Here is a 27,134-nt window from a genome sequence, read left to right on the forward strand (position 1 = left end):
CTCCCGAAGTAATCAACAGTTGTCTGCGGGTGGGAATTTGCAAGTTATTAGCATTCTTCACCTCTGATCTTGCAACTGGCGCTGCTGAAGTGACAGAAGCACACACAGAAATCTCGGCACCAGAGTATATGCCACCTTTTGAAGCGCCATTAGATCTGACACAGGATTCTAGCACACATCTGAGGGGCACCATTCTGAGTGGCCGGTTGTGCCATTAAGAGGAAGTTTCAGAACTCCTGCCTATATTGATTAAACTTCCTGCACTGTGCGAGGCTTCCCAAACAAATACATGAGAAGCAGGGGGAGAATTTTCCACAACTCATGAAATTAAGTCTGATCTTGAATTAGATTTTGCTAGCATGTCTCCAGTCCACCTGGCAGATGGCACACACAGGAAGGGTTTCCTCACAAATAGCTGTTTGCACATGGTGTTCTCTAAGAAAGGTAAACCTGGTAAACAAACATCTCATTAATAGGCCATTCAGCAACCCAGCCATGAATCAATGACTAGCACACTAAACCACTTCATAAGCCACTACCACAGATGTTAGGGTGACCATATGTCAGTCCCTTTTCTATTTAGGAAATCTATTTCTACTGTCTGCCAGATTGCCGCAAGGAGTGCAGGGGTTGGGATTGATGACAATGGACATGATCCAATTTTGGAGAACAGTATCAGACAACTGAGCTACAGACAGACGATCAAGAAAAAATTGTGTATCATTCTAGTGCATAGAGAAAAGAGAGTGGTGTGGCACATTTTTTCCTGTTGGTCGCAGCCTGCCAGTGATCGACTCCAGACAATGCTTCTCAGACCCACCTTTGGAGCAATTAGCAGCGATGCAGAAGGACACTAATACAAAGGTATTGAATGTTTTAAAATGAAAGTAACATTTTTCCACCTCAGCTTCAAGTAAAGCTGACCAAATCCAAACCTGTTAAACATTGCTAACCACAAAAAAGATGCAGCTAGGAACTCAGTTCTCAAAGAGCGCTACATTAAAGCTCATTAGGTAACATTTATTACACACCAGGTCTACACAGAACAATTGATGCACAACACATTAGTCTGCTTTAGAAATCATACACACATGTAGTCTGCATTACCGCACAGGATAGACAAGCCCTTAGATATAAGTAACCATCTCCAGTGTTTTTCCAGTGTTTATTGTATAAACATGGGGGGTAATTAAATCAGGGGTGTTTTTAAGTCAGTGTTTAATGGTTAAAAACCAAAAATCAGAAGCCCTAGTTATAGAACAGCCAAGCAATCTGTCAAGAAGAAACCTATTCTAATCTAGTAGGTGATCTACCTTCAGATTTTATACACCAGAAGAGTCCATCACTTAAAAAATTACCCTCTAAAATGCCATTATAAGGCATTATAGCATAATTAAGCTCAGCTAAAGATGGGGGAAATGGTAATATTATGACATTATTATAATTCAGTGATATACATTTTTAGGAGATTTAGGTCCAATATTCATACCCCAGCCTTCACTTTCTCCATCTTCACTCTTGTGCATTAAACACCTGCATGTATACTTTTAAATTCCAACACCTGTGTCTGCAGCTATCAACACTTTCTGCAAAAAACAAAACAAAACAAAAAATACTTGTTTGCACAGGTGTGGCTTCCTCAAAGTGTGCCAAAAGTAATTGCTAAGTGGAGGCTTGTACCTGAAAAACAAACCTTTTTTCTCAAATGGGCCAGCCACACAGCTTCAAGATTTTATCTGATACCCTCCAGCCAGAGGCCAAAACATTATACAAGACATGGGCCACTAACTAGGTCCATAGACAATTCCCTGGTGAGAAGACAAACCCCCCAGCTACTGAGAACGGGAGGGCTCTGTGCAAAGTTTGAATCCTTCATATCTTCCTCTGGCGAGCAGGAGTCTGGCAAATTTAAAGGCCCATCCATCTCTTCCAGGGTATCAGAGCCCTATCAAATAATCTGATGACCTTACACCAGGTCTTGGGCCCAACCATGGGCTTAGTGGTCCTCGAACACTTTGTATCAGGGGGCTGTCATGCCACCTTCCTCAGGGACCAGTAAAGAAACTCAGGCCCTCCCTCTACTCTCAGGGTTTGTCTACACTTAAAATGCTGCAGCTGCGCCACTGTAGCAATTCAGTGTGGACATTACCTATGCCAAAAGGAAGGATTCTCCCATCAGTGTAGGTAATCCACCTCCCCGAGAAGTGATAGCTAGGTCAATGGGTTAATTCCTCCATCCACTTAGCGCTATCTACACTGGGACTTAGGTCAGTTTAACTATGCCACTCGGAGGTGTGGATTTTTCACACCACTGACCAAAATAGTTGAACCAGCTTCGTTTTCTAGTGTAGACCAAGTCTAAGTTCCAGCGCAGAAGCCCTATAGCAAGTTCCTACAGTCTGCTTCCTCATACTCCTTGCCGCCACCATGGACTACTTCCTTCCTAGCCTGTCTCTAGGGGCTAAGGTGACCAGATAGCAAGTGTGAAAAATCGGGATGGGGGTGGGGGATAATAGGAGCCCATATAAAAAAAAAAAGCCCCAAATATCGGGACTTCCTATAAAATCAGGACATCTGGTCACCCTACTGGGGCATGGCTACACTTGCAGATGTAGAGCACCAGGAGTTAGATCAGCCCTCGGAGACCGCAGCAAGGAAAATGTGGCTGTGTGTTTACACGGTCAGCTGTAAGCCACATTAGCAGTTCTTGCAATGCCACAGAGAGCAGTAGCTATCTCAGTGTGGAAGTGGCTGCAATATGCTTTTCAAATGGGGTGGGTGGAGTGTGACAGGGAGTGTGTTGTGTGTATGTGGGGGGAGAGACAGTGTGTTTTGGGGGGCAGAGTGTGTCAGTATGCTGTCTTGTAAGTTCAGACAGCAGCAGGGGGAAACCCCATCAGCCCCCCCCCCCCACACACACACACACACACAAACACGCCTGCCTTGGCAGCAACAGCATTCCACAGTAATGGTTTGCTTTGTCCCAGAGCAGATAAGCAGCCAGCTGTCAGCTTTGAAAGGGGATATCCGCATGCCTGCAGCCGAGTTCAAAACAATGACAAGAGTGGCCACTTGACTTCAAGGGTTATGGGACATTTCCGGAGGCCAATCACAGCGCAGTAATGCAACATGTCGTCCATGACACCCGGGCGTTTCAGCCAGGGCACAGAAAGCTCTAGGCTTCTCGTGGAGATGGATTACCAGGAGCGCTCCAGCTACAGATTCCAGGCACTCTAAGTGCCTTGCCAGTGTGGACAGTTCAGGAGTTAGGGCGCCCAGGGCTGACTTAATGCGCTCTAACTTGCAAGTGTAGCCAAGGCCTAGGTCTTTTCCTCTGCCCCTTCCTGGGCTCATTCTTTTGCAGACTCTTCACCCCTTCGCAGGCTCTGCAGAGGTCTTTCCAGCTCTGGTACCAAGGAACGCCTCCCAGGGCTGTCTGTCTATCTGTGCCTGTGTCTCTTTCCTCTGGAAACAGGACTGGCAAGCTGCCTCCTTGAGGTCTTGCCTTTTTGTCAACTCACCACAGAATCTTGATCAACCCCTGTGACTTCTCAGTGTCTTTCCTGGCCCTTTGCCAGAGCTCCCATCTTGTGAGATGATCTCAAGGCCTATTCTCTCCTGGGTCTCCTGCCTCCCTTCTGCTATTCCAAAGTCCTTCTGCTACTCTGAAGTCCTTTCTTTAATCACCCTACTCCCTCAGCTGGTACTCATCCTTAATTCAGCCACCCAGCTCCTCCCCAGCCAGGCATACCCTCCATGTGCAATTGGGTGCACTAATTGCTGTCTGGCCACAGTTCATTTTTTCTCTGTCAGCACAGGCTATGCACCCCATCACATGGTGATAATATTTGCCTACATTCGGGGGGTAGGAATTGTAAGGCTAAATTGATTAACCTTGTAAAGTGCTTTGAAATCTTCAGATGACGGGTGTTACAAAAATGAAAGATATTTTTGGTGTAGGAGCAGCAGTGATCTGTATGCTCTGTATAACCTGTATGTTCAAAAGGTCTGTTACACTCTCCCCTCAGCCCCCTTTTGTCTCCTCTCCCTCTTTGAATACCTGTGAAGTGGCTTTCCCCCTCCCACTCCCTCCTGGAATGCTTGTGGGATGATTTGGCTCCTTGAACAACTGGAAGATCAGAAGAGCTCGTAGGTAGACAAGGTGTCTGGGATTCTAATTAGGCAGTTCTCACACACCCAATGCATGGACACTCCATGGACATTGTCCAAGGTGGAGTTTTTACCAACGAGACACGGCCAAGTCACCTCTAGTCACAGGCCAGGAGGAACAGGTCCTTAGAAGGGGCCGGGGCCATGTGATCAGGAGTGCACTCACAAGATTGTACCTCCCGTGAAGGCCCTTCGCCCGGACCACCTGGCCAGTGGCTCGTCGCATTGCATTCCATGGTGCCTTGGGAAGACTTACCTTCATCGCATCGTACATCGCTGCGCTGTGGAACATTTATCTTGAAGGATCCTGACATCTCCAGTGCCGAGCATGAGTATACGAGTGTGAGTATGACCCCCCTCCCCCTTCTTTTGAGCTTAGCTATCAGTATAATAAACGTGCTGCTTTCTGCCAAACTCTGGTGGGTCATTAGTCCTCCCTAAGCTTACTAACTGGCCCAATTTCAGGTAACAATTTTTACTTCATATAAACTATCTTCACCAGTAAAAGAAACACAACCAGTATGACATACACTCTTTCCCCAAAGTGTCTTCATTAAAAATGCCTTGTGTTCCTATATATTTAAAATTCATGTTTTAAAAGGCCTGACACTTTACAACCACAGTCAAACTGAAACAGGAAAGAAAAGGTCTGTATGAGAATATTTAATAGCTCCGGGCTTGATTATACAACCTTGGTGAAATCCCTCAGCAAAATACTGGCACATCATCCCTACCTTAAAAAATACATGTGAGTTCTGAAATGAAATCATTATTCTAGGAGAAAGAAAAATGCCTCAGTCAGTTTTGTTCTACAGAAAGGCACTAAATGAAACTACTGTGAAATACGCAAGTGACTACTCTTTTCATTAGCTGTACTACACTGTAGCTACATTGCAGATACAGTAGGGATGGATTAAACTATGTAATTATACCCATTACTATGTAATTATACCCATACCCAAACGGTTTTTCCTCGGCACATTGCTGATTTTGTATGAAAAATTCTCTTTCCCCTTTCTAAATAATAGTGCTGTTCCAGCAATCAAAGAATGAACAGACCACACTCCGAAATAAATCTGTGGCTGCATAACTACATGTCTACACTGCAGCAGAGAGCAAGCCTCCCAGCCTGAGTAGAGAGACGGGCTAGCAGGGCTCATGGTAGCACACTAAAAATAGCAGTGGATGTTCCAGCTTGGGCTGGATCTCGGGCTCCAACGCCCACCCCCTTTCCTAGCCTTCAGAGCCCAAGCCACAGCTTCAAAGCACTCTCTCTAGAACTATTTTTAGAGCACTAGACCGAGCCCTGCTAGCTTGGGTCTGTTGACCCAGGCTGGAACACTCACTCCAACTCACTCCAGACTTCTGCGCAGACATATCCTTAGTGGCCACAGTGACTTCATGATTGGAAACAGATATAATTACAGCGAGGAGTCCGGTGGCACCTTAAAGACTAACAGATTTATTTGGGCATAAGCTTTTGTGGGTAAAAAACCCACTTCTTCAGATGCAGGCATTATTATACATGAAGAGAAGGGAGTTACCTTACAAGTGGAGAACCAGTGTTGACGGGGCCAATGCAATCAGGGTGGATGTACTCCACTCCCAATAATTGCTGAGGAAGTGTCAATACCAAGAGAGGGAAAGTTGCTTTTGTAATGAGCCAGCCACTCCCAGTCCCTATTCAAGCCTAAATTAATGGTGTTAAATTTGCAAATGAATTTTAATTCTGCAGTTTCTCTTTGAAGTCTGTTTTTGAATGTTTTTTTGGTTGAAGAATGGCTACTTTTAAATCTGTTATAGAATGTCCAGGGAGATTGATGTGTTCTCCTACTGGCTTTTGTATTTTACCATTCCTGATGTCTGATTTTTGCCAATTTATTCTTTTACGTAGAGAATAAATCTCTATGTAATAAATATCCAGGCTGGGACCGAGGGGTTCAGAGGGCGGGAGGAGGAATCAGGGCTGGGGCAGGAGGTTGGGTGCGGGAAGGGGTGCAGACTCCGGCTGGGGCTGCAGGCTCTGGGGTGGGTCTGGGAATGAGGGGTTTGGGGTGCAGGAGGGTGCTCCGGGCTGGGATCGAGCGGTTTCGGTGGGCGGGAGGGGGATCAGGGCTGGGGCAGGGGGTTGGAGCGCAGGAAGAGGCTTAGGGCTGCAGGCTCTGGCCAGAACTGGTTTGTGAAATTTCAAATACCTTCCAGTAGAGGAGTCAAAGTTATTGAGGTTTTTATTTTCCCTCCATGAAAAAGTTACAAAAGAGAACACAGGTTTGTGTTGCCTTCTAAATTATTCACGTTTTTGTTTTTCAACAAAACAAGAAACATCATTTTTGAATTATCAGGGTTCCCTTACCCTCACTTCCTCCCCTCCCACCCCACTGGGATGCTTTTGCTGGTTTTAAAGAAATAAAAAGGTGGGGAAGCAGTGGGAAAACCCAACTAGATAGAATTGAGATGTATGAAGCAATCCAACTTTTTTGAACCACAGCACACATTCCACGTGAGTTCACCTCTGTTCAAGTTCTGGTAGAAACTCACATCAGTTCTTCTTGTATCTGCACAGATTTACCCATGCTTAGAGTTCTTTCCTGTTGAGCTCCAAAAGATGCTAAATATATGGCCTCACCGGTGGCCTAGTCATTTGAATATGTCTTTGAGTCTTTAACAATCAACATGCTGTAGTCATGAACACAGAAATATTTTGTACTAAATAAGACAAATTTGATCTGCACCACCTTAACCAGCAATTAATGGGATATGATGACAAATCTATCAAATGCATCAGCTGTCTGCTCTTCAAATTAGAAAGGTAGATTTTTAATTGAACTGAGCAACAGTTCCGTAGCACAAAACCAGTTTATGTTTACACAGAGTTTGGTTCCTTCTTTGGAGTTGACTAATAGCTGTTCATTAAAATAGCTGTGTCTGGACACACACACACACACACACACACACCGCTCTCTCTCATATTCTTCATGAATTTTCAGACAGTCATCCCTTTTGTTTCTGATTTCAGGATCCATCTGATGCCATTATGATTCTTTAAGAAAATGAAAACAGTGATTGATAGGTCTGTTCTCCCATAATTAGTTATTTATAGAATACCGATCTTCCTAGTTCAAAAGCTCCCTCGCCCCTGCACGTAGGCATGATAAAGTGTCCAAAGGCCAGAGTTTCAAAGATATTTAGGTGCCTAAAAATGGGATTTTCAAAAGGGCCTATGCAGGTTTGGCACCTAACTTCACTAAAATATTAAAAGTTAAGAACTTTGTAAAGATACAAAGCTTATTTATTAAACATAATATAAGATAGACATCAAATACAAGTGATTGAACATAACATGTAAACACACACAATCAGATGGGACTACATCCCTAAGGTTTCATTTAAACATCAGTGCAGAGATGGAAAAAGATAATTATGTATATAAAATGTTAGTGTAAGAAAGTGATTCCTGGTAAAGCAAAGGGCTCAAATAGCACTCGCGCTTCAAAGGTCAAGCATGCAAACAGAGCATGTACATAAATGACAAGTCAGTTTTCAAAATTTCACTGTAAAAAGAAGCTACTTCAGTTAAATGGCATGATGAATTCTAATTAATAGAAAGTATTAGACTGAAACAAAAGGCAAAAACATCACTATAGAATAAACAGAATCTCACATTAAGGACCATTTATTCTGATAATTCTGTCAAACTGACAGCAGTAAGTGAATCTTAGTTCTCTGTGGTGCTGTAATTGGCATCCTCAGTGCTCACACATGCAGATTCAAGAACAATTAAGCTCTATGCCTTAGCCATGGAGATGCGACAATGCTAACAAGCACCTAGAATGAGGATAAATTGTTGGCACTTCAGAGATGGAAACAAGCTGGAGTATGTTAGTACAGAAGGCTTAATGAGATGTTGAGGTGTGTGTGTGGCTATGGGATAATACCATCTGACATAGATTCAGATTCAAGTTACGGCTGTGGCTAGTTTAAGTGAAGCCTGCTTAAAACACTTAACAGCGGCTGGGGCCTAATGGTCTCACTGAGTACATGTCTTTGGATTGCTAGATAGTGCTATTGGACCCAATCACTCCTGAGCAAATTTAAGAGGGGAAATGATGAAACATGCATCTTAGGATCCTTCTACCCTCTCCCCCCATAAACAAACATGATAAACCTGGATGTGCCTGAATTGCTTTCTACATTTTAAGCCCAATTCTCCTCTCATTTATACCTGTGAGAATCAAGAATAACTCCTTTTAAGTCAATGGAGTAACATAGGTTTAAACACGTTTAAGTGAGACCCTTTGTATCATTTCACCCTAATACGCTATACCAGAGGTGGGCAAACTTTTTGACCCGAGGGCCACATTGGGGAGTAGAGATTGTATGGTGGGCCATGAATCCTCACAAAGTTGGGGTTGGGATGCAGGAGGGGGTGAGGGCTCTGGTTGGTGGTGCAGGCTCTGGGGTACGGCCAGAAATGAGGAGTTCAGGGTGCAGGAGGGGGCTCCGGGCTGAGAAGGGGGCTGCAGGGGGAAGGGGGAGGGCTCCGGCTGGGGGTGCAGGCTCTGGGGTGGGACTGGGGATGAGGGGTTTGGGGTGCAGGAGGGTGCTCCGGGCTGGGATCGAGGGGTTCGGAGGGCGGGAGGGGGATCGGAGCTGGGGAGGGGGTTGGGGCATGGGGAGAGGCTCAGGGGTGCAGGCTCGGGGCAGCACTTACCTCAAACAGCTCCTGGAAGCAGCGGCCATGTCCCCCCTCCAGCTCCTATGTGGAGCTGCAGCCAGGCGGCTCTGCGCACTACCCCATCCGCAGGCACAGCCCCTGCAGCTCTCATTGGCTGCAGTTCCCACCAATGGGAGCTGTGGAGGCGGCGCTTGGGGTGGGGGCAACGTGTAGAGCAGAGCCCCCTGGCTACCTCTACGTGGAGGAGCCGGAGTGGGGCCATGCTGTGGCTTCCAGGAGCCATGTGGAGCAGCCCCCGACCCTGCTCCCTGGCTTGAGCGGGGCCATGCCACTGCTTCTGGGAGCTGCGTGGAGTGGTCCCCGACCCTGCTCCCTGGCTGAAGCACCAGAGCAGGGCAAGCCCCAGACTCCACTCCCCAGCAGGACCTTGAGGACTGGATTAAAATGGCTGGCGGGCCGGATCCAGCCTGTGGGCCGTAGTCTGCCCACCCCTGTGCTATACTATTTATGAAAAAACAAACCATCAACTATAAAGATCATCAGGAGCCAATGTGTCTTGGCTATATTGGAATTATTTTATTAAATAAATTGCTCTGAACAAAGGATACCAATTAGCTATCTTTATTTAGGATGGGATTTTCAAAAGCACTCAATATTGGCCCAGTTCTGCTTCCTTTACAGTCAGTCATAGATTTCAGTGGGAGCAAAGGTGGGGGGCTTAGCTCAAAAAGTTTGAAAACAGCTTAGGGTGCAGGGAGGGGGTAGCTAGGGAGTGGGTACAGGCGGCGGGAGGGGTAACTCGGGGGGGGTGCGGCTAGGGGCTGTGTGCAGACGGGGTAGTTCAACTTGCGGGGCGGGGGGGGTAGCTGGGGCTGTGTGTGGACAGCAGGGCCATCCCTAGGAATATGCAGAATACGCAGCTACAAATTTCATGGTGCCCTAGGCAGCACCAGCTCCGGTGGCCAGCCCTATCCCCTGGCCAACCTTCCCCGCGGGCTGTGCCTGTTGTAAGGGGCAGGGCCGTCCCTACGGGGGGATGTGAGGGGCAGGACAACTCCCTCCGCGCCGCTTCTTAGCCTTCCCCCTGCTCTGCCCCTGGCCTGCCCCCACTCCACCTCTTCCTCCTAAGCTGGGCCGGCTCTAACTTTTTTGCTGCCCCAAGCAGCAAAAAAAAGTGCCGCCCCACCGAGCCCCGCCGCCGGAACACCCCCCCCCCCCCGCCCGAGCGCCACGCCCCGCGCTGCCCCCCCGCCAAGCGCCGCGTCACCGGAGCCTGCCCCCCCCGCCGAGCACCGCACCGCCGGAACCCCCCCGAGTGCCGCGCCGCCGCCAGAGCGCCCCTCCCCCGCGGAATGCCGTGCTGCGCTGCCCCCCGCCACCCCAAGATTGGCCGCCCCTTACCAGGTGCCGCCCCAAGCATGTGCTTGGTTGCCTGGTGCCTGGAGCCGGCCAAGCCCCTAAGCCTCTTCCCCCAGCGACCCTGCACTCGCCGGAAGCGGCGGGAAGTGGAGCAACCCAGCCCCAGCCCGCTCCACCCCGCCAGCTCAGCTGCCGGTGAGTGCGGGGGTGGTCCTTCCCCGAGCGACACGGCTGGGGAAGCAGAGCGGGCTGGGGCTGGGTCACTCCACCTCCCACTGCAGGTGAGTGCTGGCACGGGGGGGGCACACCCCTTCCACCAAGCCCCCTCCCCCAGGACTGCCGTGATCTTGTGGTGCAGTTGGGGGGGGGGGGGGGAGATGACAAATGCCCTCCATGCCCCAACTCTGCCCATGCACTCAGGGCTTCTGCCCCACAGGGAGCACCTAGACTCAAGCCTCCAGGATTCAGCCCTGCACCTCCCCCCAGCTTCAACCCTGCGAGGGTCGCCGGGGATTGGGGCTTCAGTCATGGGGCCCCGCAGACCCCTTGAAAGGGCTCGCGGACCCCCTGGAGGCTGCAGAACCCCGGTTGAGAACTGCTAAGCTAGAGGGTTCCTGGCAGCTGCATTTCCCAGCACACACTGAGGGAAGGAGAGGGCGACACGCAGGAAACTCTGTACAAGCCTGGCACGGAGCATCAGGCTGTTTCTCCCTCTGGATCCCTGGGCTCTGGGGAGTATGTGCAGGTATCTGGGCCAGGGAGCCTTGGGGCTAGACTTTGGGAGGGATAGGGTGTGGGTATCTGGGCTGGGGGGGCCACAATTAGGCTCTGAGAAGGAGGGAGGTTGGGTTTATTGGCTGGGAGGGGCTCAGCTGGGCTCTGGGGTGGTTGTGGTGGTCTGCCCCCTTTCCCCCCCAGCTAGGTTTGGGGGAGGGGGAGAGGGGAGCAAAGAAACAGGAACTGGGTTGTCATAGAGGTTTCTTTAACTCTCTACTCCTGGGGGAAATTGTGTGTGTCTGTATTGTTACAAACATACTTGCTGATAGGCATTTTGAAATAAATCACCAAAATAATTAAAACTGGCATGACTATGTAGTGTTATTTTGACAAATAAAATGTGCAGAATTTTAAAATATTGTGCACAGAATTTAATTTTTTGGTGCAGAATGACCCCAGGAGTAAGTGAATAGAGCCCACAAAAAGCCACACTTCTAAAGAAGAGCACTATGTAAGCCTCTCTCTCTCTCTCTCACGCACACACACCAACAGAATTTGGACCAATGAAAGATATTTCCTTACCCACCATGCCTCTCTAAAACACTTCATATAAGTGAGTTTGAAAAAGTCTTAAGAGAACTTATGAGTAAAGTACATGTCTCAATGCCATCTACTGGGGCATGATAGAATTGCAGCTATGAAGAGTTCTCTCCATTGGATGAGATCGTTCTATAACTTAAAACATGTTTCTATTCTGAAAAGCTGTGAAAGCGGTGTTGTAGGATTTTATGCTATTGTTTCTCAATTACTCTCTCTATATATTAAATTTGCTCAGTTTACAAATAAAACTATAGGATATCTCTTCACTCCCCCAAGTCACCAGCCCTGTAAACACAGTGTTTTTTCCTTCTTGCACATCACCACCAGTATTAACAATCCTGCAGGCCATATTATCTCCTCAATTTTCAGGGTTGCACAAATATATGGAATCACTGAGAGACAAACAAACCTTAGAACTCTCAAAGATGATATTTTTACAGAGTCAGTTTTGGGGGTAGAACTGTACTTCAAGGATTAGTCAAGCCACAGTTTAGTGATGACAGTCTTCAGTTCAAATTCCATTGATTCTTCATAGTACGTGTGCATCTGGATATTTAATAAGTCCATTGATGGGAGTGGAGGTGGAAGTATAAGCACAAACTATTGCAAACTGAAAGAATATTTTTCATCTGTTCTCTACATATTCAGCACTCTCAGCAGTGCAAATTAACAGCCCATTATATACACATTACCCAACTTATAAAAATTGGAGAGGTAGTTCTTCCAATTTCCTCACTGCAGTTAATATTTTCCTCAAAAATTTTACTTATTTGGGCATGAACCATGTGCGCATAAAGAAAAGAATAATACATTCAAAGTTAGATTGAGTCCAAGTGGAAGCTTCCTTATCTAGGAAATCAGTGGTAAGAGTCCCATTGATTTTAACAGGAGATGGAGCTAGCTCTTCATGCGACTTGCAATAAGGCCAACCAGCTTCACCACCTATAAGAAGAACAGGAGTACTTGTGGCACCTTAGAGACTAACAAATGTATTAGAGCATAAGCTTTCGTGGACTACAGCCCACTTCTTATGAATCTCAAGGGTACAGCCTATTCTTCACCAGCTATTCAGTGTCCCAAAAGTGCAATTCTGCTCAGTTAAAATTTCAATGTACACTTTTTAAAGAAAAATGGAATTGTTCTCCACTGATTATGGAATGTACCTTTGCCAGGCAATTAAAGGAGGCCCCAATCCTGCAAGCTGACTGTGAATGAGTGCACCTAAGTAAAGCTCCATTGACTTCAATGGGGATTCATGTGTGCACACTCAATCGCAGGATCATGGCCTGGGGACAAAATTCTCCTGTTGGTGATCCATACATGTTGAAAAAGCTGAATACCATAGTGAAAAAACTATGATTATTGACTATAGGATCCACATGGGTGGAATACCCAAGTTCTGGGTATTAGTATTACTCTATAGGTTAGAGGAATATTTTGCCCATAAATCCTTTTCCGACAGTATATTTTCCAGCAGGTCTCATTATTTGCATTATTTTAACTAATGTAAAACTCTGCTACTGGAACTTCTCTGCTGTTGCTTCATGTCTGCCTCTGTGGCATATTAAAAAATTCACTGTGTATGTATACTGGCGCATGGGGGGAGGGATAGCTCAGTGGTTTGAGCATTGGCCTGCTAAACCCAGGGTTGTGAGTTCAATCCTTGAGGGGGCCATTTAGGGATCTGGGGCAAAAATCTGTCTGGGAATTGGTCCTGCTTTGAGCAGGGGGTTAGACTAGATGACCTCCTAAGGTCCCTTCCAACCCTGATATTCTATGATGGCTTAGCATTTGGTTTATCTGACCAAAAACTCAATTGAACAGTTATTCATGGAAAGTGAATACCAAAGGGGAGGAAGAAAATTCTAGTGGAAGTTGTATTGCTGTCACCGTTTCCCTACATCTTTGGAAACCCAGTTATATTAGCATTGTGCAAGCATATCAGAATCAGAAATGAAAGACTACAAAATCAAAAGGGAAACTGATAAAACAGCATCCAACTTGAAAGAATTGCAAAAAATAAGAAATCCACATATATGAGGAAGAGAGTACCAAGTTAAATTTTTAGAATGATTTCAGTTTTAATGTTTTACATTAATACTAAAATAGACAGATGACAAAATGACCGATACCAACAGTACTCCCAATTCTCCTCTCACAAGTATAAATCATCTATAATTCTACTGAAGTCAGTAGAGTTACACTGACTTGAAACTGATGTAAGTTAAGAATCAGGCCCAGCGTTCTTTAAATCTGGTTCCACTTACATTTACTTCTCACTAATGTGGTCTGCTTGGGAGAACTCTGATGCTGGAACAGTAAAGGAATTGTAGGTAAAAATTAAAATTGCATTGGCTGAGCAGTTGTTTATCCCCAGCTGCACAACATTTGATGGTCTGTAACACTGCCTAACACATTAATGTAAATTGTAGGGGAAGAAGGTCTTAAATGAATAGGAATAAGAAATGGCATCATACAGTAGCAGCAAGCAACAAAACACCATGAACTTCCACTTAACAGAGAAAGATGATGTTTGCAGTCTTCCTTGGGGAAGTTTTCAGTGGAATGATTACAGCTGCTATGACAACAAGGGGGAGGATGTGATGTCACATAATGATCCGAGTGACTGCAGTCACATTGTCCCAGCACACCGCTCTAGTTGCCAGCTGGAAATCCAGTAGAGACCTTATTAAGTGCATCTGTTCAGTAATTACTACAACTTTCCACGCATCACATTTTCAACTTTGAAAAACAGACAGAGATCATAGGCTCCAGATACTGATGTAATACCAGGGGTTAAATTCTGAGTTCTGAAAATCTCAAGTAGGTAGCTATTAGAAATCCAGGGTCAGGTTTCAGTGGAACTATTAAATACAATCTATGTCACTGGAGAGAGAAGCTAGGCAAAAATCAACACAATTGTTTATGAATTCTTGGAAATGCGCTATGGAAAATGAATATGGTTGGTAGGCTTCACCCTGGGTGATTTAAATTGCTTCAATTATAGGTCAGATTATTTTCTAAATTACTCCACACTAGTATAAATCTTTGAGGCCAGATTCCCAGCAAGTGTAAATCATTGTAGCTCTCAACCTCAGTGGAGCTATGAGTTTTCATACCCCTTGACTTGAGTGGTGTTACTCCAGATTTACATTGGTGTAGATGAGAACATAGCTACAGAGCCACAAACATGCATTTACACTGCATACGAAAAAACAGGCTAATTAGCAGAGCATAAGAATTTTTTTTTTTAAATAGTTCTGTGGCAGAACAAATCCCAAAGGACAGTTAGATTTGAAAGCTCTCTCCACCAGTCTTCAATTCTCGTATTGGCCAGAAATACATAACTTTAATAGAAAAAAAAAATCAACTACTTTCTGTCTTTGATTTCTCTCATAATTTAGATTTGGAAAGGGAGGGTAACTTCCTAAATTCAGGCTTGTTTCATGCCAAGTTTGTTTGGCCACCAGTGTATCCAAGGTGAAATGTTTAAAATTACAGTGGCCATAGCAAACTCTGGAGGAGATATCGATTAGATTATCTAAAAATCTTTCCTTCCTCTAACTTCTGTGGTCCTATGAGGTAACCCAGACTAATTCAGCTAAATGGAAATGTTCTAAGCGGTGAAGTTAAATGCTTTTCCTAAACTGGTGAGATTGAGTTCAGGCTTCTATGATTCTCCTGCAACAATAAGTGACATCTCTGACACCAAATGCAAGAAGCCAATTTCCCTGCATTCCTTACACTACTTTAGGTGTTATCAGGGAAATACAAACACCCAAACTTGAGTCTTGTCAAGTAAGAAGGGAACTCAGTTTGAACGGGTTTACATTGTATTTATTTGTAATTTTAAAGTATCTGCAAATATTCTCTTACTGCTACAGGTCTTAAGTAGTTATTTTACAGGTCAATGGATTTAATGAGACTAGTGACTGTGAAGTGCAAAACAACAAGATAATTTTGTTAGTCAGACACGAAACATTGACTATATCAGGGGTCGGCAACGTTTGGCATGCAGCTCGCCAGGGTAAGCACCCTGGCGGGCCGGACCAGTTTATTTACCTGCTGACGCGGCAGGTTCAGCCGATCGCGGCCCCCACTGGTTGCGGTTCGCCATCCCGGGCCAATGGGGGCGGCGAGAAGCGGCGCGGGTGAGCAATGTGCTGGCCGCGGCTTCCCGCCGCCCCCATTGGCCAGGGACAGTGAACCGCGGCCAGTGGGAGCCGCGATCGGCCGAACCTGCCACGTCAGCAGGTAAATAAACTGGTCCGGCCCGCCAGGGAGCGTTGCCGACCCCTGGACTATATGATTGGTATTGAGTTTAGCACCTTCTGCAGCCTGAAACTTGCAGCTATTACTCAGCTAAAAGTCTCATTGATCCCTGGATAAAGCTGAATTAAACATGATTTGCCGAAGGAATCTTCCCTCCCCCAGGGTTGGAAAGCATCAGTGCAGCCTCACTGTGCTCCCCACTCCAACACCATACATAAAGGACAGAGACAATCCCAGTGTCTATGCCCCAGAACAACCCATCTCTGCTATCAGAGACAGCCATATTGAAGCACTGTTCTGCGGTTCATATACATATATGAGCCGTGTGCTCCCTCTCTGCATCCTCTCCCTAAGGAAGAAGCATGATCTAGTGGTTGGGATGCTAGTCTAGGACTCGGGAGACATGAGCTCAATTCCTCATGCCGCTGCAGACTTCCTGTGTAACCTTGGGCAAGTCATTTAGTCGGTCTGTGCCTCAGTTCGCCATCTGTAAAATGGGGATAATAGCACTTCCCTACCTCACAAGGGTGTTGTAAGGATAAATACATTCACGAACGTGAGGTGCTCTGTTGAAGAGTGACTCACCAGCTGACATGCCCCCTCATGGCAGGACAAAGCACAGCGGGACCTTCCCCGCAATGGCCTTGGGGTCTGACAGCCATTCAGGCCCAGTGGCGATTCCGTTCTTCTAGCAACTTGTCTCTCCACCAAGGTCATGTAGTCTCAACCCTTCCAGGGTAATGCGTCCCAAATAAAGTTTCCAGCCACACTACTAGTCATCCATACAGTCTCTCTCCCAACTCCCCCACCTCTGTCTCCAGGGCTCCTCTTCAATCCCACTCAGAATAGCAGGTTCCTGGGTTTCTCCCCAACCGAACTCAAACACCCCGGAACAAAACCACACAGAAGTTTAGCCGCTTCCCTCCCCCCCCCCCCCCCCCCGGGCCCGAGTTTTTAGTCCCTCTGGGTTCTCTTCTGGAACACTGACCCACAGGGCTACATACCTGGAACCTTGCCCGTTTTAGGGCCCACCACAGAGTTAGCTCCTTCCTGTAGCTTCCCCATACTTCCCCTCCCAGAAAGCAGGAGCGGGTTCTCAACTGGGGGATACACACAGATCTTCCAGGGGGGCACATCAACTCATATCTAGATATTTGCCTAGTTTTACAACAGGCTACATAAAAAGCCCTAGTGAAGTCAGTACAAACTAAAATGTCATAAATGACTTGTTTATACTGCTCTATATACACTATACACTAAAATGCAAGTACAGTATGTATATTACAATTGATTTATTTTATAATTATTTAGTAAAAATGAAAAAGTAAGCCATTTTTCAGTAATAGTGTGCTGTGACTTGTATTTTTATGTCTGATTTTGAAAGCAAGTAGTTTTTAAGTGAGGTGAAACTTGGGGGTATATAAAACAAATCAGATTCCTGAAATGGGTACAGTAGTCTGGAAAGGATGGAGAGCCACTGCCCTAGACCTCTTCTCTCCTAGATCTCCACCTTCCTGAGTCTCTCTCCTCACTGTTCTTCTGAATTCCTTCCTTTATGACGATAACCAGCTCCTCCTCAGCAGGGTCTGATAACAAATTGAATCTACACACCTTCCAGGTATAGATAAGTTGTCTAATTGAGCCTCCAGACTCTTATTAACCCTTTTGCTGCCACAGTGGGTTGTACACACAATCACATGCTCAGATACTATGGTAAGATAGATAAATCAGTTGATCCGCAGTGGTGATGTTATGTATCTAGAAAGTCGAGGGCAGGATTTGCCTCAGACAGTCAAAATTCAAAAAAATTATACAAGATAGTCAGAGGAATTCTCCTTAGTGGATAAAATCATTATTGTCACTCCTATCACCTCTCCTCCTTGTCTAAAGCTCATGAGCTTATTTTCCTATACGCAAGGCCCAAACATGGCGGATAATGCTGCCTACTCTTACATGTCAAAACACAGTGCAAAGGTTTTACATTTCACAGCTTCCCTTAGAAATGAAATTGACAGGGGAAAAAAATACTTTAGAAGTGATGCATACTGAAGTGCCACAGCACGACCTGATCCAGTTTCTACTCCACTGAGTTTGGCCTCAGAACTGGCAATCATCTTTCACCTCAGAATTATTTTGACATACAAGACGTCAACCCAGGACACTGACTCTTTAATTGTGTGCCAAGATACGTACCATGGGGCAAAGTGGTTTAGTACAAGAGGCAGCTAGGTCCTCAGTTGGTGTAAATCATCATAACTCTATTAAAGGATGGCCAGACCTTTGCAAAGTAAAGCTCATGTAGGACTCCATCCTGTAAAGTGCGGAGCACTCCTATGAAATGTTGAGTCCCCTCTACTCCCATTAAAATCCCTCTCTTCCTTATGGATTCAGGGATTCCCAAGCCAGAAGAGACCATTGTGATCATCTAGTCTGACCTCCTGTATATAGAGCTTACCCAAAATAATTCCTAGAGTTTGTCTTTTAGAAAAACATCCAATCTTAATTTAAAAATTGCCCGTGATGGAGAATCCACCATGACCCTTGGAAAATTGTTCCAACAGGCAATTACTCTTAAAAATGTACACCTTCTCTCCATTGGATGGTGTTACGCTGTGCTCTGAAAGATTGAAGAGCCCATCATCAGATATTTGTTCACCATGTAGGAACCACAACTGCAAAGACATATAAGAGCAAATCATAACAGGAATTCATGTTGCTTATTATTGCATCAGGGTGGAATTCACCACTGTGTAGAGGGCCAGCACAAGTCTACACCTCACCCACATAATTCTGATCATTCAACATTCATGGAAGTGAAGTGAATTTCATGCATAGCAAACAGATCTATCAGACAGGTTTGAGTCTGGCTTTGTAATTTGGGAACAGAGTTAATAGCAACTTACACCTTTTTAGATTCTCGTTCCACAATAAGTTTGTTAGAGAGACAAGGTGGGTGAGGCTTCTCGGCTCTCTGAGCTGAGGGGTGAAAATATTATCTTTTATTGGACCAACTTCTGTTGGTGACAGGGACAAGCTTTGGAGCTTACACAGAGCTCTTCTTCAGGTCTAGTAAAACCTGAACCAGACCTGTAGAGAAGTTATGCGTAAACTTGAAAGCTTGTCTCTCTCACCAACAGAAGTTGGTCCAATAAAAGATACTACCTCACCCACCTTGTGCCTCTAATACCTTGAGACCAACATGGCTACAACATTGCATACAATATATTTGTTGTCAGTTTTCTTTTCACTACATTTGTCTTTCCTTTCTTTATATCATATTGTATCTGTATTGGTTTCAGAGTACACTGACAAATTATTTAATAAAATAATTAAAATAAAGACAAATTTTTATAAAATAGGTAGGTTAGTATCACATTATCATGCTTAGAATTCCCAGTTCTACTGGTTCAGGCGGCAAGATACTTGACTTAAACATCAAAATTACTAATATCAGTTCCTCTCTATCAAAAAACAGTGGTAAGCAGAACTCTTAGTTGCATCACTGGAACTGGGTTTTTTAAAAATTCGTGTAACAGCTTAGTCCTGGTGAAATATGCTGACTGAAATCCCCAGTGATTGAAGTTTTCTATCTGCAGAACAGAAACAGCTCATGGATATGCAAGTGGAGCTCCCATCACACTACCCCCAAACTAGAATTCAGTCCTGACTTGGAAGGCTCACTTCCAGAAATGTACTTCAGGTTCCTTTTCCACCAATAGTGGTACCAATTATGTTGTTTTTCCAGACATTGGACACATGGCCACTAGAAAATGGACTGAGCCCACAAAATGCATTTCACCTTGGCCACCAAAGAGTGATATTTTTTTTTCACAGCAATCCACAGAAGGAAAAATCTGAAAAGCCACTAAATTAGGTTAACGCATAGCATAGTTAGTGGGACCCTTGCAAGCTACTTGTATTTGGGAAGTGCAGTGCTGATTCCAGGTGCCGTCCTAATGCACTAACATGGCTCTTTAAAGAAGAGAAGTAGTATATGCGAGCAGCACAGTACAAATGTGGGGTGAGGCACCCATACCATCTCAACTGCAAAGATGTTTTCCACCAACAGCACCTCTTTAAAAGCTGTTGCAGATGATCAAGGGAGCTCCTGGAGTTAGCACTGCACTTCTCATAGACTCATATAGCTGAGGGGAATCCCATTGTGACGATCATGAAAAAATGCAACCTCATTACAGGAAAGATAGATTTAGGCTCCCTACCCCTCTCCCCCAGGGTGTCAATGTGATATTACAATTCCCTTGTTTTCCCCCAAAAGAATGAAGAAAAGGAATTCCTGAGAACGTGTGGGCAATACTTGTTTATAATTTCCTGTACATAAACAACTATGTACTGTCAGTCAGATTGACATTTATTTTACATTAAGAATAAAAAACAGAACAAAAGTAAAACTTCCATGAAAGAGTACAGTGTGGGTGTTTCCTCTGTAGCAGGTGGTATCTGATCAGATTACAAGATTACAAGATGGCAGCTGCCATCAGAAGAACTCCTAAAAATTTAAAGTTACAGTACACATAAATAGCAACTATTATCTAGCTAATGTAAAGACATTCTTTCAACTGAACAGCAAAATAAGCACAGTGCAAACGTCATATCTTTCTCACTCATCTGATGTTTGATTGTCCACACCCCTCTCTGAATAAAAATCTAAACGATACACGTCAGCTAGTTTGAATATTGGAACTTCTGCTGAGAGCCTATCAAGTGAAAATATCAGAGAAACAGAATCATTTTCCTCTAACAAGGAACTTTAGAGGTAAAGCGGTTTTCTTTATTCTAATAAAGCTACACTCAGCTTCACTGTAGAACCTTTACCTAAAACTTCGAGCCCCACTCCTGCCTGGAGTCATATGACAGATTTAAATAAACAGTGCACATATCTTCACAAGTCACAATATTTATATAACCAATGCACAAAATAGATTACCAAGGTAAATTTCTGCAGTGACCAAATAAGAACATTGTGTCTGTGTAAGCACTTCATAAATACACTTCCCTGGTTCACCACTTGAAATTTAACACCCAAATGGGGTTTAATGAATGAATCAGAAAAATCACAAACTTTGAAGACACAGGAAACAGAGCTTATAAATAAATACTGACCAGAGACTGAACTACCATTGATCTGGACACAAAGCTCCCATTTATTTTAACTGGAGCTCTGCATGCAGAATGGTGGCAGTGTCCTTTTTAATGACAGTGAAGCTCAAAGAGTCTTCACTGCAAGATCTCATAAATGGTTGACAACATTGTTATGAATCAGACCCGCAAAACCATTTATTTCAGGTCAGTGTCTTCCCCCTCCCCCAATACCTAAACAATGTTGAGTTACAGTAGAACTCCCAACCAATTCAGTTACTTCTAATACACCTCTACCCCAATATAACACTGACCTCGGGAGCCAAAAAAAATCTTACCACGTTATAGGTGAAACCGTGTTATATTGAACTTGCTTTGATCCGCCAGAGCACGCAGCCCCGCCCCCCCCGGAGCGCTGCTTTACCGCATTATATCTGAATTCGTGTTATATCGGGTCGTGTTATATCAGGGTAGAGGTGTTGTTCTAATTTTATTCTATAACAATAAATTCGTTAGACTCGTGGCTAGGACACTTAATGTTATTCAAACACTTCTGGATATGAAAAGCACGGGGTTAAAATTAGCTTTTAATCATAGAAAAATGATTAACAAAGAAGGAAAATATCATCTTGTTGACATTTTTGTTTACCATCTTCTCAAGCTGATGGACAGTGGGTCTGATTCTTCACTTCCTTGCATATTTAGTTTAGTCAATTAGACCAGGTAGATATGAAACCTTAGATACGAAACACTAGCATTCTGATACACTAGTGTTCTACACTCACTATGCACTGGAGTGACAAGACAGGGTGCAAAGCAAGAAACAGGCACTGTGTTTTCATCGCTAGTCTTTTAAACTTTCACTTGCACTCTGATTTGCTTATTTCTGAATGGGGAAATTGGCTACAGAGAATTTATCTTTCTGGAAGAATTTGAATCTAATAGCCCCACTCCAGGCAAAAACTTCATAGACTGTGAAATGTCCAGATGGAGAGGGAAGTGAAATAAAGGTCTCAGAACAAATATTTACTACTGGGTAGATTTATTATCCTGAATGGTCCCATAGAAATCAAGGGACTTGATTCATAGGCCCATTATGGTCTGGTCTAGGGAGCATAACTCCACTAGTGCAAAGGGACCATACACCCAATTTAAGTGGCTACTCAGGAAGTTTCCACCTGGTGTAGAAGTTTCCACCATGACTCCTCACAGCCCCAGTCATATGGCTGTCGCTGGGAGAAAGGAGCATAGCCAGAGTCTCTGCTTTCCAGATATTCCCAGCTGCCAGAACTGTTTCTTTGGGCCACCAATACCAGGCTGAAAATTACAGCAGCCTTGAACTTGCTCTAATTAACACTATGGCATGAACAGGACACTGACCAGCACCAGTATGATGGAGCTACAAGGGTTGCATGAATGCCTCGAGCCAAAGAACAGAGTTATGAGAAAAGGGCATTTCCCCAACCTTCCCTGCATTAGAATGCTAACATCCCACACAATTGATCTTCAATATTAGGCCCAAACCCTTCTCCAAGAAAAGCTACAATAAGTCTAATTGTAAATCATCATTAAGCAAACAGCCACACAGTAGTCATCTCCTAGCTGGAAGACAGCAATTAGATGCATAGACAGATTAAAATGTACATCGCATGTCATTTTACACAGAGTTCCAGCTCAGCAAGACTGTTTTCAGCCTCATATTTTTACAGTTTTATTGCCTGATCTTCAAAAGTACTGACTTCCCACAATTCCTATTAACCCCAATAGAAGTTGTGGGAGCTCAATATTTCCAAGGAATCACTGAGACTCTTTGAAAACCTCGTTCTAAATACCGAGGCAGAATTCTCTTCCAATCAAAAGGAAGAAATACTAATGTTAAGCCCATTCCTCATAGTTTTTAGTTAGCATGCAATTGCTAAGAAATATTCACATTCTTCGGTACAGAAACTTACACATATTTGATCACTCAAGAATCCTTTGTGTACTAGTAATCTTAGGAAGCATGTTTGCAAAGTTATGCACTGATTTGACATATGCATTTGTGATATTTGTCAAGCCACACAGATCCTTTTGAAATATACCTATAATATTCTATTTCTACATACTATAGTGTACGATAACATGCAAATGGTTAGTTGTTTTCCTTGGGTACACATTTGTGCATAAATCTTGAGGAAAAGAATCTGTGAGATAGCATGACTACTGTCTTAAAAAAACCCATGAAGTTTGAATTGTAAATCCAAGTCCTTTGATGCAAAATCTGATTCAGTCTTCTCTAGCATAACTAGTAATAAGAGACAAATAGCCAAGACAGAAATCTTGTTGGTTCTAAGTATGTATTAATAAAATTAAGCACACACACAAATGCTTTGTTACCTAAGCTAGTGCTGTGCCCTTCCTAGGCCCAAAAAGAGAACAGCACCATGGGAATGCTAATCCCCCAAATTACCACAGAGTGATGCAAAGTGATGCCAAATAACCCTATTTATTCATAAAGATACAAGGTGTTAAATAGACCTTTATAATGGAATCTTGATTAAACTTTATTATGGAGAGGTGGTAGCCTCTCCATAGTTAAAGTAAAATAAAAATAATGCATAATATTTGTGTCATAGTTTTCCTCTTCAAAGTGCTGTATGGATATTAACATACAGCTATATGAAAATATTTTCCTGCAGTGCATAGTCTCACTTTAAATAGCTCTCCCAGAAAGTAGGTTTTAACAGTTGCAAAAGGCATTACAAGGCTCGGAAGACAAGAGAGGGAAGTTCTCACACCCAACAAAAAGTTTGCATCCGTCATTAGAGAACAAAATTCTGCGCTCAGTTACACCAATCCAGAATAAACTCCACTGACTTTAGTAGTGCAAGAGAGCAGATTTGAGTCAATTTCTAAAAGATATACATAAAGTGATGGTTTCTTCCACCTAGGTTATCCAAAATTCCCTCTTGGATTACAACGAAAAATAAAATCGGCACGGTGGCTTGTTTTCTTTTTGAGATATACAGGGATTTGCATAATGCAGCCCAGTGAGATATAAAATTTTGAAAGAACAGCCTGTTCAGGTTACTCAGCTCACCTAACCTTTGCACAGCAAGCCTCACAAAGAAAAAAAAAATCTGCAGACACCTGTAGCTTTGAGAAGGTTCACTTCTTCTCCCCTGCCAGCATAATGAACACAAAGCACCAAATCCATTCCTTATGTAAACAACTGCACCAGGAACAAACATGGCCCTAGAAATTAAAAGCTCTCCTGATGCACTTTCCAATGCTAGCATATATAAAGAGATTATACGTTTCTACTTTAGCTAGAAAATAGCACATGGTCATAAGTTTTTGAAAGCTTACGAGATGAGCCAAGAAATAATAAAACAGAAACTCCCAGTGCTTATGTTACGTGACTTGTCGGAAGGAAATGCATCAAGCAAGTTAGAAACATGTAATCCTAAAACACAGGCTTTCCTGAGGTAAGGCTCCAAAACAAAAGTTGTGCAAACCTCTATTCCAAAAAACAGATAAAAGGGTTTAGAGCAGCTACTAGTCAAAGGCAAATTTCTTCGACAGAGGAAAATAAAGAAAACAGCTGGATACAAAGCAAAGCAAAAGTTACAGGACATCTATGCATTTCAAAAAGCACTGTTGGTGGATAAGCTGTCTCCTCATACTGTGCCTAATATACAAAGAAAGCTAGAAGAAAAGGGAGGGAGGGAAATTAAAACAAAAAGCCTCACCAATTGTAAAGCTAAAGCCATCAATGCTGAAAGTGGCACTCCGGCATTTTTTAAATCCTTCTTTTCTACTGCTTGGCTCTGTCATGATCCTGTCAGTTTGTACTCCAGCAGCAGTAGTTCTCCCCTCGTGAAATCAGAGCTTCTGAGCTAGCAATTAGCTGTCCTTGTATCTCTGCCTGTAGCAGCACTCACACCCGACTTCACACATCTCCTAACGCAGAGAGCTGAATCCGAAAGACATGAACCCAGCAGTATTCTCCACCCCCTAAAACTGCCGCTGGCATGTTATTGACATGCCTACTCAGAGTTTAACTACTGGTTAGAGGCTCTGGGATCCAAACTTAACAGTCAATTAGTGTAACACTCCTGAGTCAACAAGTCAATTGTCAAATTTCTGGGTAGGAGTTCAGTATACAATTAAAATAACCTGAAGTGTTAAATTTTGCTAGAATCTAAGCACTGGCATTCCTTGTATTCCATGTAGTTTTGGATATATTTTGCTTTCCATAACCAACTCTCCGTACAATTTTTCTTGAGTATGTACCCGAATATTTGGGTGCTAATATCTAAACTGTATTGTTACATTTATTCACCTAAATGTGGGTTATTGCTGATTATGCACTATATGTATCTTATGACTTTTTAAACAAACACAAAGTATTTGTGGATAATCTAAGCACTATACCCAGATGCACAGACACTCTTTTCTTAACCTGTGTACTATATAATTTTCTAACATTAGCTTTAAACCCCTGCCTTTATAACTCTCCTGGTTTATGTAGGCTTCAGATGTGCAGCAAATTATAGTGCTCAAATTCCAGCCCAGTGCTGGTGGACAACACTAATGTTTTAATCCCACTCAAGGTGTAATGCACCATCAATAAATAGTTTCTTATACTGGTTGTAATCTTTGAAAACACATATATTGGCAGGAATTTAACCATTAAAGCAGACACAACTATGAGACAATACTAAAAGTAAATTACCAGGGACAATGAAGCATCCAGCAAAACCTGTGAAAAACTGAAAAGCCTTCAGGCTCTACCTTTCCTCAGCAGTTGCTACCACAAGAATAATATATTGCACTTAGCACTTTTGTCCAAGGATCTCTAAGAATTTTGAAAAATTAACCAAGCTTTGCAATACGCTGGTGAAATAAGTAAGAATTACTGCCATTTTTATGAATGGGCAAACTGGAGCAGAGCAGTTAAGAAACTTGATGATATTCGCATAGCAGGTTAATGGCAGACCAGGAATAAATAGCATGCACATGTCCTGGCAAGAACTGTACATGGTGGTTTCATTTCACTCAGGTTCTTGCAAACCCTTTTTTCCTGTGATCTTGATCGTGAATTCCCAACCCCAAAGTGCTTGGATTTCTCAGGTTATAAACTATAATAAAGCTCAGCTAAATTCACTAAGTTTTGCACAATTTTGGATGGACTCCACATAGATCCATTAAGTTTTGTAAGGTTTCCAACCAAAACAGTAACTCAGCTCAAGTTCATACAAAGCTTGGGTAAACTATGTCAAAAGATTTACAAACATCAGCAAATCTGGTCAGTTTCAGGCATAAAATCTGAAATTATGTTAGATTCCTAGGAAAATCTGGAAGAAAGGGAAAGTTTTGCATAGCTCCAGTTCTTGCTTACTCCCAGTCCGGACTTCTGACCTTTGGATTTGGTCAAATATGCCAGTGCTATCTGTGAGCACAATTCCACTGAAGTCAATGGAATTAAGTCTACTTATGCTGTGTTAAATCTAGCCCAGTGACCTCAATAGTGTAAAGTAATTCTTTGTAAACATTTAAAACTAATTTGCATGTTAAATTAATTCTGTAGGCCAAGGTTTCAGCCCAGTATTAACTAGGCCTCCATATTTGGGCCAGAAAATTTGCAGGTGCAAATAACTTGGGCATGATTTTTCAACTACAATTATGGTAATTCAGATGTCGAAAACGCCTCCATCTTTTATATGTCACTTTTCTTAGACTGTAAATTCATCAGGGCAGAGGCTGTCTCTTACTTATGTCTTGTACCCATTTTACAGGAATGGGGCTGTGATCCTGAATGAGCCTCTTGGCAGTACTGTACTATAAAATATTAAATAATAAGTACTTATACATGAAACTTACATCAACTGCAGCTGCAATTGTGAGGAGGGATAGCTCAGTGGTTTGAGCATTGGCCTGCTAAACCCAGGCTTATGAGCTCAATCCTTGAGGGGGCCACCTAGGGATCTGGGGCAAAATCAGTACATGGTCCTGCTGGTGAAGGCAGGGGGCTAGACTCAATGACCTTTCAGGGTTCCTTCCAGTTCTATGAGATAGGTATATCTCCATATATTATATTTAATTATTTGCAGCCACACAGTTACAAGTGTAAAATCAGCAAATTTTTAAAATCTGTCCTTGTAAAATGTGGCCACTGCAAGAAAGTCTTTTGAAGGGCAATTTAATAAATGAGGGGGCCTAACTACCTCATGAACAATGTAAAAAAAACCAGAACTAGTTT

General features: G+C 43.6%; 1 protein-coding gene across 12 annotated transcripts in view; it reads right to left on the reverse strand.

Annotated features, from left to right (window-relative positions):
* PDE1C (phosphodiesterase 1C) overlaps positions 1-24,889 on the reverse strand; it is a 427,680-nt gene extending 402,791 nt beyond the window's left edge. For all 12 annotated transcript variants that reach the window (XR_010598394.1, XR_010598393.1, XM_065583732.1 and 9 more), the window contains exon 1: positions 24,622-24,889. Coding sequence is in view for 10 of the 12 variants with exons in the window: in XM_065583732.1 (XP_065439804.1) it covers positions 24,622-24,706 (85 nt within the window). In the remaining 2 variants the exon portion in view is untranslated. The remainder of the gene's footprint in view (positions 1-24,621) is intronic.
* Between the last annotated feature and the right edge of the window lie 2,245 nt (positions 24,890-27,134).

Source organism: Chrysemys picta, chromosome 2 (genome assembly GCF_011386835.1).
Source record: "Chrysemys picta bellii isolate R12L10 chromosome 2, ASM1138683v2, whole genome shotgun sequence".
Taxonomy (NCBI): Eukaryota; Metazoa; Chordata; order Testudines; family Emydidae; genus Chrysemys; species Chrysemys picta.